The sequence below is a fragment of the Danio rerio genome, chromosome 15 (genome assembly GCF_049306965.1).
Source record: "Danio rerio strain Tuebingen ecotype United States chromosome 15, GRCz12tu, whole genome shotgun sequence".
NCBI classification, from domain to species: domain Eukaryota; kingdom Metazoa; phylum Chordata; class Actinopteri; order Cypriniformes; family Danionidae; genus Danio; species Danio rerio.
Genome location: NC_133190.1, coordinates 34,272,839 through 34,285,937, shown reverse-complemented (window position 1 = coordinate 34,285,937; position 13,099 = coordinate 34,272,839). Strand labels below are relative to the sequence as shown.

General features: G+C 37.0%; 1 protein-coding gene across 1 annotated transcript in view; it reads right to left on the bottom strand.

Annotated features, from left to right (window-relative positions):
* Positions 1-13,099, bottom strand: part of b3glcta (beta 3-glucosyltransferase a) — a 150,665-nt gene that overhangs the window by 56,285 nt on the left and 81,281 nt on the right. Inside the window, exon 4 of the mRNA NM_001302251.1 lies at positions 2,340-2,449. Within this exon, the coding sequence (NP_001289180.1) occupies positions 2,340-2,449 (110 nt within the window). The remainder of the gene's footprint in view (positions 1-2,339; positions 2,450-13,099) is intronic.

Here is a 13,099-nt window from a genome sequence, read left to right as displayed (position 1 = left end):
AATAGTTTCGGCCTTTTTGTCCACTTGACGCTGGAATTTTTTACACTGGCATTGGTGTCTTGACATTAAGTTTTTTGTTACAGATCTTAAAACACTGCCCGGTGCGTAGATGTTGAGGCAAAACATTACTTTTTGGCATTCCATGTGGAGTTCCATGTTCCACTATGGAGTTCTATGTGGACGCAGACATTTTTTGGAAACAATATGTGTATGGAAGCAAAACCTTTAGAATCCACAAAAGAAAAACAAAAACAAAAACATTATAATTTCCATTTGGATAGCCTTAGGCAACTCTAAAGGGCGTCGCATACTGGATGCGCCACTCAGTGCCGTGGACACAGCACACACATGGCAGTTGAACGTTTCGCACATCAGACCCACACATCTGAATGTTATTTAATATGAAACTATTCAGTTGTCGCTCTGTGGCGTGGCAGAAATATGAACAGCGTCCCAAGTTGTAGCTGGGCGCCATGGACAGGCGCGACTTGCAGCACTAGTGTGCACACCCTAATAGAAATCTATGTTTAGAAGCCTTACCACGCATGTCACTGCGTGGTGAGGCGTGTCGCGGAGCGGTGCATCCGGTGTGCGACCCCCTTAAGCCTACATCAAGAGTAATAGAGTAATAAAGTGAATCAAAAAACACACATTCAACCATTGGCTAAGAGGTCTGTGTAACTTAATATTGTACAAATATCCCAAAAATCATTTGTAAAAAATAAATAAATTAAAGGACTATTAAATGGTATCAAATTAGCAATTGGTTGATTCTTCTCTATCTCTCTTTTTTTTTTTTTTTTTTTTTTGCTGCTTAACATTAATAATCCAAAATAATTTTACAAGTCAGATTTATTAATCAAACAAAAATTGGCACACTGCCACTTTAGCTCTCACAAAAAAGTTTCAAGAGTTCACACTTAGCTGATGATTGGTAATAAAGCTAGTTTGGCATGCTGTCCTGGGAGAGAGCCCTGAGCTTGTAAGATCCTCGAGCCCGGGGCTCCCTCCCATTTGCAGGGCGAGAGGGGAGTTTGAGCTCAGGTAGATCTCGAGAAACCACCCTGATTTGGTTAAGTCAATTTACTTATGTCTCATGTTTTAGACTGTGGGAGGAAACCGGAGGACCCGGGGAAAACCCACGCGAGCACGGGGAGAACATAAACTCCGCACAGAAATGCCAACTGGCTGGGTAGAAACTCAAACGGGAGGCATTCTTGCTGTGAGGCCACAGTGCTAGCCACTGGGCCGCCGTGCTGCCCTATAGAGGAAAAAAGGAGGAGAGGGGGTTAAAGAAGAAGGCTAAGGTAAGATGCTTTGGTTAATTATACTAAGTTAGGAATCATCTGAGGGGTTCAAAATACTTATTTTAAATTAGTTCATTCGTTCATTTTCTTTTCAATTGGTGGATCGTACATTAGCTTGACTCTGAGCCAGCTGTGTTAATCATAAGCACGTGATTCTCTCGATATTAGTTTATAAATAAACTTCACTTAATGAGAATTACACATCAGGTCTTCTTCGGATCAAACAAGGGATCCAAAATAATGTTTATTTTCACCACATCACACCTGAAAACAATAACCTAATTAACCAATCAACCAAGATAGTGAGAGAGAGAGAGAGAGAGAGAGAGAGAGAGAGAGAGAGAGAGAGAGAGAAGAAAATGGAATTTGATTTGAAACATTTCTTCTAGCTTTTTTGCATCTTCTGAATAATCTTTTTTGTAATTATTATTTAAAAATTATATTATTGTCATTAATATTTATGTCACATATATATATATATATATATATATGTTTATGTAGGAAAAAAACTATTTATTAATAAATGAATGAATAAACTCTCAATAGACTCTTTTGAGATCTATAGTAGTTGTGTGCAGACATTTTGTTTACTGTTTTGCTTAATCTGATTGAGCAGCTGCTTAATATGTTTTTGGGATGACTTCATTTCTACACATCCGATTCCCACAAACCTCTTACTTAACAGAGGTTAAACTCAATTCCTGGAGGGCCACAGCTAACTAACTAATTAAGTCCTTCAGGCTTGTTTGAAACCTACGGGTAATTGAAGCAGGGCTGGAACTAAACTGTGCAGGGCTGTGGCTTCCCAGGAACTGAATTTGACACCACTGTTTCAACATTACCTTGAAACATTCACAAAAAGATTTCATTTAGAAGGTGATCGTTTGTGTTTAATGTTTCATTTCTAAGTCACATCTCTTTGACTTGATATGATTTGAGTACATTTTAAAATTCCATGCTTAGAATGAGGTCAAAAGGTTATGTAAAGTTAAAGTGAAAAATGTGAGCACATAAAAAGTGAAATCTCATTACCTCCTGTAGAGTTTGTGTCTGCAGCAGAAGGTCTTTTCTGAGTTTCTCCGCCTGCCGCACATGGAAAGAGTTCCTCTGGCTCTGGATGACAAACACCACTTCTCTCAAGTCTACAACAAAGACGAAGAAAAACACACACTCACCATGTCATCCCATTAATTTGATTTCTGCAGGGCGCACAGCGATTTCCCATTGAGAGTAATGACAAAAAGGTAGGATCAGAATGATTTTGTTTCAATGGCAAATATATCTATGGGTAGCATTCATTATGAACAAGGACACAGTTTTTTATTTAATTTTATTTTTTTGCACATTTTCAACTACTCTGTTTTCATCTTTCATCTGCTCCTTTCAAAGATTTTTAGAACAATACTCTCAAAATCAGTTTCAGAAATGGTTTAGCTATGAAATTTGTGTAATTAACCCCTGTGTGTCAATGAAAAAAAAGCTACATATAATTTCATAAAGGACAAAAAATGACAAAAACTAATTTACTTAAAAGATTTTAACCCTTTACATTAGTTTGCCTATGCAAATATGTTCCTATATAATTTTATAAATGTTTCATACTTATATACAATTATATAAAATTTCTGCAGTCATATTAAAAATAACACCAAAGATAACTTTTTCAAATTAAACAAACTTTAATACCCCTACCAAAACTCCCACATACTTATAATGACTACTTTAATTAAAGCTGCAAATTTGGTCTCAAGTGCTTTAAAACTGTTTATTTGCTCCACAAGCCCAACCTGAAATAAATGATATATTTTTTTATTTATAAAAAAACTTCAGATTCAGGGGAAACTATTTTTGCGCCTAGTTTCATAGATGTATAAAAGCAAATAAGATAATTTGCCTTTTAACAAAATTTGTTTTTAATTAGAGCCGCCAAAATGATCAAATAAAAATAAAACAAACAAAAATGTCCATAAGGATGCAGGAGGTTTAACATTTAAACAACCATGATAAATATACGCCAAGAGGGAACAGCTCTTTGAGACATCGCCAAGATAATAGATACATGACACAATTAATGTACACATGGCAATGTTAATCTCCAGATAATCATGTCCAATGCCAATCTTAAAACCTGTCTCCTGTCAACCTCCCATCTCTGTCCAATAAGACTAAAAGCCCTAAAGATAATCATCCTTTTATCTCAACAGATATTTGGAGGGAAGAGAAAGGGCCTAGTGTGGCGCAGCTGTCCAATTCCAAATGTGCTACAGTACAAGATTAAAATCTAAAAATCCAGTATTCATAGAGCAGAACTCGCCGGACTCAAGGTCAAGTCTTTAGAGTTATGCTTCTGGGGCCATAATACAGAAACTTCCTAAGGAGATGTCAAATGCTATTTCATGGATTCAAACTTTTTTACACTGTTAAAGAGTTGGATTTTGAAAAATCAGTTGAATAGGAGAATTTCTTTCTCAAAAGGTTTGTTCAGGGTACACTCTCAGAAATAAAGCTATAACATTTGTCACTGGGATGCCTTTTCAAAAGGCACATTTTATGTTCCTAACAAGTCCTAAAGGTACATTTTAATACCTAAAAGATACAAATGTCAGTACCCTAAAGGTACTAATGTCCACGTTACGATTTAGAAAAGGTACCACACCCCAGTGATTTTGTACCATTAGAGTTTGTATTTCAAATAGATGTAATCCCCAACATTAGTTACTAATCTAGTTAATAATCTCTTAATATTTCCATAATCAAGGGGAAAAAACATTACACAGTTCCTTATGACAAAGCACAGCCATATATCCCTTTATCTTCCATTTATACAAAAACTTTCAACAGAAGCAAGTGGAAGCAGAAATAATATGTAATATAGCTGCAAGCAGCAATTAAGGGGGCAAGCACGTTTGACCAAAAGGTGGCGCTGCTCCAGAAGTTTTTAAGGACTTTCAGGGCATGGGGTTGAAGATGCATACCATGTTTTGTAATGATATGTGAATGTGTTGGTAAAATATAGCATATATAGCATATAGCAAATATAGCAAAATATAGCATCCAAATATAGCCCATTTGGATCAAAAGTTATCATGATAAACATACATGAACATTTGGACAAGTGGTGGCGCTAGAGAGTTTGATTTTGAGACTTCATATTTGGTATGATTATTGTTAATATGTCCTCTATCATTGTGCCAGATGCTTACCATGTTTTGTAATGATATGTGAATATGTTGGTAAAATATAGCATTTTTGACCAAAAATCGAAATGGGCGACGCCCAAAATGGCTGACCTGTGAAAATCAGACATCATTCAGCTCGACATGCTCTGGCGGATGTAATGAGAGCAGTTTTATGAGTTTCGGACGAAAGGTTGAGACGTTATAAGCCAAAAAGCAAGTTTTTTGTATCTCCGGACTACTAGGGGGCAGTGCGCCGAAACTCTGCATGTAACCTCAGACCCTAGTTGTCATAACACATACCAAATTTGGTGTGAATCAGTGAATGCGTTACGGAGATATCGTCTCAAGTCCATTTTCGCAAGTTCTTCGTAAAATTTGATCGCAAGTTAAACAAAAACGGTTGGTCAAATCAACTTGAATTCCATAACTTTTGGTTGGCATGGTCTGTAGATCATGTGATTTAATTTTGGTGAAAATCGGAGAAACGGCCTAGGACGAGTTCGATCAAATAGGTTTTTCAAAAAATTTTAAATAGCGCGAAAAAATTCATGACGTCATAGGGTGCGTTTAAATCGGTCTGAGCCAAGGAATCAGAGGAAAAAAGAATTTTGATTGTAGCCCATTCGGTTCAAAAGTTATCATGATAAACATACGTGAAAGTTTGGACAAGTGGTGGCGCAAGAGAGTTTGATTTTAAGACTTCATATTTAGTCTGATTAATGTTGAGACTGGCCTCTATCATTGTGCCAAATTATACAACTTTCCCGCATACGCCTATATGGGCTGCCATTCAAATCCGGCGGAAGAAACGGAAGAAGAAGAACACTAACGAAAGCAATAGGTGCCTACGCACCTACGGTGCTTGGCCCCTAATAATAAGTCTGCATGAAACTGAAGATTTCATAACAGAAACACATTAGGTTGAATGTGAGTAATATACTCAATCCACTTGGACCAGAAGTCAACAAATACTGTGTATCTTTTTGGTTATTTACACAATGTAATTTTCTCGATAATAAATATATTTTCAACGTCAATCCAATCCTCTATTTGTGGTGGTTTAGATACAAACTAACAATTTGCAATAGCTTTTTAGGTGTAGCAAGAATTTATTATTCATTCAATCATTTTCTTTCGGTTACTTCCTTTATTTATCAGGGGTCACCACAGCGGAATGAACCGCCAACTTATCCAGCATGTTTTATGCAGCGGAAGCCTTTTTAACTTATTCAATTCATATATAGTGCATGTCTTGGGACTTGAGGGGGAAATTAGAGCACCCTGAGAAACCCAGAAAGCAGGTAAAACAAAAACAAAACACGAACACACACAAAAAATAAAAATAAACTAGTAAATAACAGGGTGAGAATGTGGTAAGATCTGAAAACATGGTAAAAATCATTCTTTTTCTGGATTGCTTTTAAAAACACTGTCGGTTGGGTTTAGGGAAGTGGGTGATAGGGTCAATCGGTGCTTTTAAAAACACTATTGGTTAGGTTTAGGGAAGGGTGGAGGTTTAGTCAGTCACTCAACAGCGGCTTCTGGCAATATACACGAGAACAGCAGGCGCGAATGGTACTCGCAAGAGAAATGTAAAATCTGAAAATGTATACACAGCGGCCTCTGGTGGATTTGTGAAAACAAAAACTGCAAAAAAAACGCAGCTCCTGGGACCTATTTTGCGATGTCTAGAAATCTATAGAGGGGTACGTTTCAATAATGAGCCTGGGTTGCATTATTGAGCAAATAAGCTATGTGTATAATTATAAAAAAAAATTAAAATAAATAGGTTAAGACAACTTAATAGATCCGAGTTACAACAGATTTACACACTTTAAGTAAAGTTAAATTGAGGCTTTTACTTGACAGGTTTACTCAATTTTTTTAAGTAACTAAATCACTTTTTATAGTGTAATATATTAATAAAAGACGAGAACACACTGATCTGGCATATTTTGGTCCACATTTGAATGTGATTAATTCAACAAATGCAGTCAAGTGGCTTTTGGTGAAAGCTACTCAAGCTACTCAAAGTCTATGGAAATTGAAAAAATAAAAAATGCAAGCTCCCCTGAATTTTACAGAATGTTTTCAAATATCTTAGAAAAGTGAATTTTAATTTATAGGTCACCTTTACTGTAAGTGTCAAGTTAAGATAAGAAGATATCTGATGAGCTCATTTTCCAAATGGGAACTGAAATCACTATGGTTACTAAACAGATAAGAATGGATTTGAGATCATGAGTGTTTCTTGATCTGCAAATGCTGCTTGCTGTGTCAAAGTAAAACATGTGAAACAACACAGCATGGCCTCTTGAATAACACACAAAGGACTTGTTTATAATGAGTTCTAAAAACAGAGAATGAACTCAAACCACCTCAATGTTAAATGTGCCAAAAGAGTCGTTGAGTCGTGAGAGTAGACCTGATGAAACCGACTCGTCTGAGGGCCTGTGAGTGCTGTAATTAGACACCGATTTAACGCACTGAGACATTGATCTCCCCAGTACAATCTGTGACATTTGTCTAATGTCACCACAGTCACTGTAACCTTTAGATGAACTTTATATTTATTATCAAACCAGCCGTGCAACAGAATCATCTTATTAGCATCTGAGCATATAGGATGTCTAAAAATGAAAACATTTGCAAGGGATAATTTAATAAAACACAGACTATACTGTCACTGACAACCAATCAACAAACAAATTAATTAATCAACCAATCAACTCAATCATTGACTATAGTGGCAAATAAACAAACAAATATCAAACTGGGCAAATAACAAACAAACAAAAACAAGAAAATCAGTCACTTACTAAAACAAATAAATAAATTAATTAATCACTAAAATAAAATTATTATGGCTGACAAAAATTAAATTAACAAATAATTTCAATGATTATTTACAGACTAAAACCAACAAGTAATTCACAAAATAAAACAAACATTTATAAAGTTCTTCATACGATGAAAGTGATTTGTGTTAAATAACAAATTATTTTGCGACAAATTGAAAAATCTTACTATGCTCAATTATGATTTAAGTGACTTTAAACGTGGCATGGTTGTTGGTGCTAGACAGGCTGGTCTGAGTATTTCAAAATCTGCTGATCTACTGGGATTTTCACACACAACCATCTCTAGGGTTTACAGAGAATGGTCCGAAAAAGAGAAAATATCCAGTGAGCGGCAGTTCTGTGGGCGGAAAAGCCTTGTTGATGCCAGAAGTCAGAGGAGAATGGCCAGCTTGATTCGAGCTGATAGAAAGGCACCAGTAATTAAAATAACCACTTGTTACAACCGAGGTCTGCAGAAGAGCATCTCTGAATGCACAAATCGTCCAACATTGAGGCAGATGGGCTACAGCAGCAAAACACCTCACAGGGTGCCACTCCTGTCAGCCACTGTAAAAATCGGAAACTGAGACTACAATTCACACAGGCTCACCAAAATTGGACAATAGAAGATTGAAGAAACGTTGTCTGGTCTAATGAGTCTCAATTTCTGCTACTACATTCGGATGGTAGGGTCAGAATTTGGCGTCAACAACATACAAGCATGAACCCATCCGGCCTTGTATCAACAATCTGGTGGTGGTGGTGTAATGGTGTGGGGGATATTTGCTTGGCACACTTTGTGCCCATTTGTACCAATTGAGCATTGTGTCAACAGTCAACCACAGCCTACCTGAGTACTGTTGCTGACCATGTCCATCCCTTTATGACCACAGTGTACCCATCTCCTGATGGCTACTTCCAGTATAACGCGCCATGTCATAACGCATAAAACATCTCAGACTGGTGTCTTGAACATGACTATGAGTTCACTGTACTCGAATGACCTCCACAGTCACTAGATCTCAATCCAATAGAGCACCTTTGGGATGTGGTGAAACGGGAGATTTGCACAATGTATGTGCAAATCTGCAGCAACTGCGTGATGCTATCGTGTCAATATGGACCGAAATCTCTGAGGAATATTTCCAGAATCTATGTCATGAAGGATTAAGGTAGTTCTGAAGGCAAAAGAGGGTACAACCCGGTACTAGTGAAGTGCAAAAACGTAAAGCATCATGTATAAGATTTGACACTATGTCCATACATTATTAACACTCGAATTGCTATAACTAAAATGGCCATAACTGTCATTCTGACTGTTTTACATTCATACAAGATTTTTAGATTTGAATCTTCTATTACGATTCTAAGCCTTGAATGTCTAATTGATGATGTGATTTCCTTACAAATATAATCCATTTTTGTAAAAGCTGTAATTGTGTATGAGTTATAGACCACCCATGAAGGAGTGCAGCTCATTTTGTTCAGCAAGCGGGAGAGCAAAGCTTTTCACTGAAATTTTAAAATACATTTCTGAAGTAAAGTTATAATTCTGCTATCAGAAAGTTCAGGTTTTTGTTAGTAGAAAATTGCTAGGCAACAGAGGTACAGGAAAAAGTAGTGGCAACTGAAATGCATGTGATCTATTTACTATTCAAGGTAGAAATGCTCAGAATTTATTTGTGTTTTGTAACATTTCAAAATAGCAATGTTAAAATGACATGCACAATTTCAGGATAAAATCCAGGTACTTTGGTATGTGGATTTTTTTTTTTTTAACAAAGTTATTAAATAATACTTTTTAATGATCAAAATGACCTCAGTAGATCTAGTGTTTAAAAGCACACATCAATTATGCTTGATGCAGGTGTATTGTCGAATATATATTCGAACAATAAGAACAACAAGCAAGATGCAGGTGTATTTATTTGAAGTGATGCACTCGTGGTCCACTTCATTACCCACATGCTGAAAGCAGACTCTAAATCTGTAGGCTGGGTAAAAGAATTAACTTTGCCTTCATACGTTCTCTCAAGTGAGCAAGCTCTGGCATATAATAAAACCCAGACTGCAATGAGCAGCGTCACGTCTTTAATAAGTCTTCCAGTCACTTCATCATCAGCTTTCCTCTTGTTAGCTCCAGCTTGAGCTCATGTACAAGACTCTAAACAGCCATGTCTCTTTGGATCACGTTCCTGTTCTTCTTTCAAACAGCTGCACAAAAAAAAAAAAAAAAAAAAAAAACACGTCTGTACAGTGAATACTGCACATCATTAATTATGATTAGACAGAGTTTTCTCCTTCATGACGTTTTTAAGCAGCTCTGAGAAATGAGGCTCATTTGTCAACATAAACAAGACAAGGTGTCCAAGGATAGCGACAGCTTCGTAATCCTCCTCCAAGACAGGTTGAGAGAGTGAGAATGTGGGGAAAAACAGCTGACGTGAGCAAACACTCTGTGCGTGCATCAATCTGCTCCACAGTTAAGTCATAAGCACTCTTCTCGAAGTGTCAGCCGTTTCTAGAGCTGTTCCACAGTCCAAGTCAATTCGTTGTATGCTGGTGTTTGCTCCCTAAACTAAACTAATGCACATTGGCTGCATGTTAAACTCAATATACACGGTATTCAGAATTATTGAATGTAATTAACAACAATGCTTTGCTGTGCGAAAATGTGATTCAGGCATTTAGCTGTACAAGAGGCACAGTCTAATGATGAATATAATGTTTACCATCAAGCGCAGATTAATTAAACATGCTCTCATCCAATAAAGGCTCTTCAGAAATTCTTGCTTTGGCTTATATTTTAACGAAACCGCAAAAATGTACTTACTGCAGCTTCTAGGACAAATAAAGCCACGGTGCAGCATGATGCCAGAAGTATTCGTTCCTTTTCACACTAATGATATTAACAGGAACATATTTAGGTCACCTGCCAGTGACCTACTCACACCTGCCGTTCACACCTACCATTCTCCATGATGGTCATCCAGATTTCTTGAACCCCTGGTGCCTAGACTGCAGCTCTGTTTGAGTTTGCCTAGAGGAGAAAGCGTCATGCCCAACTAAGCCTGGTTTCTATGAAGGTATTTTTTTTCTTCACTTTCGTCAATTGGTGAAGCTTGTTCCTTGTCACTGTTGCCACTGGCTTGCTTGGTTTGGGACTTGTGGAGCTGCACATCGATGGATTTGCTCTTCAGTGTTTGGACTTTTAGCAGTGAAAATTAAACAACACTGAACTGAACTAGTGAACTAAACTGTGAAAACTGGTGCAGTTTCAATTTAGTAGAACTTCTATGTTTAGCTGCTTTGACACAATCTACATTGTAAAATATAGCTGTAGAAATAAAGATGAATTGAATTGAATATTTTTGTCGAATAGGGGTTAGGTAACCAAATACATACCGTATGGTGTCCATGATTTGTAATCAAACATCACCCATCCAAAAGCATATGGATACATTTCAGGCATGGTATGCTTATTTTGAACAATGCTGTACGGGTTTGAGTCTGGTGAAACACAGTTTCACAAAAGAGATGAAAGCAATAAAAAATATATATGTTAGGTAAAAATATGTTGGTCGCAGGGTTTTTTTTTTTTTTGCGAGAAACTTGTTCATGCTTTTATGAGCAGCAGGTTGGATTACTGTAATGGACTCCTCACTAGCCTTCCCAAAAAGACAGTCAGACAATTACAGCTCATCCAGAAAACTGCGGCCAGGATTCTGACTAGAACCAGAAAATTAGAACACATCACATCTGTCCTAAGGTCTTTACACTGACTCCCAGTTACATTCAAATTAGATTTTTAAGTATTATTACTGGTCTATAAATCTCTAACTGGCCTAGGACCTCAATACATTACAGATATGCTCACTGAATACAAACCTAACAGATCACTCAGATCTTTAGGATCATATAAACTAGAAATTCCAAGGGTTCAGTCAAAGCAGGGTGAATCGGCCTTTAGCTACTACGCCCCTGCTGCTGGAATCAGCTTCCAGAATGATCAGATGTGCTCCAACATTAGGTACATTAAAATTGAGACTGAAAACACGTCTGTTTTGCTTTGCTATTACTGAATGAGCACTGTGCTACGTCCAACAGATTGCACTATTATGTCTTCCTTTTTCTTTTTTTCATAATTTTATACCCGTGTTACTACATTTTAATCTGTTTTTATCTGACTTTAATCACTTTTATTACTTGTTTTATTTTCTTATACTTGTCTCTTTTATTCCTGTTTATGTAAAGCACTTTGAATTGTTACTGTGTATGAAATGTGCTATGTAAATAAAATTTCCTTGCCTTAAGTTTGATTTTAAAAACACTATTGGTTAGGTTTTGGGAAGGGTTTAGTTCAGTGGTTTGCTGATGTAAGTCATAAGCCCCGCCTTCTCATGAAAAAATGCTGTATCTGAAACATACAACAAAACACACAGTACCCCCAAATAATGCATTTCACAATTGCACAAAAAAGTGCACAAAAGTGTAGACAGCGCCCTCTAGAAACAAGCAACCAAACATACCCAAGCAGTGTATTATACATTTTTAAAAATGTACGATGAGGCATGTATTTCAAATGAGTAATTTCACAGATTTTTTATTAAAAAAAAAAAAAAAAACTTCTCTTGCTGTGGCTTAGATCTTCATCCATTTGGCCTTCATCTGAACTACCTGCCGTCAGAGAGTTGCAGACACTTTAGAATGACTCAACATCTTGCTTAATCAGTGAACACTGGAAAGTTAGGCTGGCAGAGAAAAAGGGTTTGACAGGTAATTTAGCAAATTACCATCAGGTGCTGGGTTAACACCAAAAACTGGCAGATACTGTATCTTACAGTTATAATTCTGATGATTTTGATCAATGCTATTTTTAAACTGTGCTTCAAAATACATGTAATTGCATACTGTATTCAGGGTGCTATTGAAGTTTCCTGATATTTAGTGCATCAAAGTACTAATGCTTTTATTGACATTTGTGTTTTGATTACAGTTTTAAAGTGCAATTTTTTTTTATTTTGTCAAGCACCTTGGGCAGTCATTTGGTAGAAGTAATTTGCTAATTTGGGGACCATAATGAGATACAGTCAAAGTCTGTGTGGGCTGAAAGCTTCAGTTGTTTTGCCTGAACCCTCTTTGTCCACTCAAAACCAGGGTCTGCGAGAGCCAAGGGCCACAGGCAGGATCTGTTATGTAGAGTCATGCTGCTTTAATTTAGTGTTGCTGCCTGCCGTTTCTGCTCTGTCCTTCTCCACCTCAAAGCTGCTATTGATCTGCTAGCTCTGATGGGAAGGGGATTTAGCTCCTAAACCGCTCCGTGCCCATCTCTTACAGATCTGCCAGCCTCAGGGATAGATGCTTATAAAGCAAACGTATGCTGTTCACTCCAGCTCTCTGCTTGCATCCTTCAGCTTTCAGAGGCACAATCCCACTTTTGAAAAAGCCTTTGTGCAAAGTCCGCTTTCAAGTTTGTGTGTATGTTCGTGTATGCGTCTGCACATGGATGTGTGTTGGGATCTTTTCAGAGATTTATTTATGGTATATATGCAATTTGGTGCCTTGGGTATATCTATATAGTAGCAAATTACAGTGTGTATGCAATGTGCCTTAGTTAAAGGACTTTTTTAATACTGTACAGTTGTCCCAAAAAAAGATTTCACAAAAGGGTAAAGCTGGTCACTTATGCCTTGTTTCTACTGATTGGTATGGTACAGTACATTACAGTACAGTTGCATTTCTATTGATGTGGTTATAGCATAAGGGGTCAGGC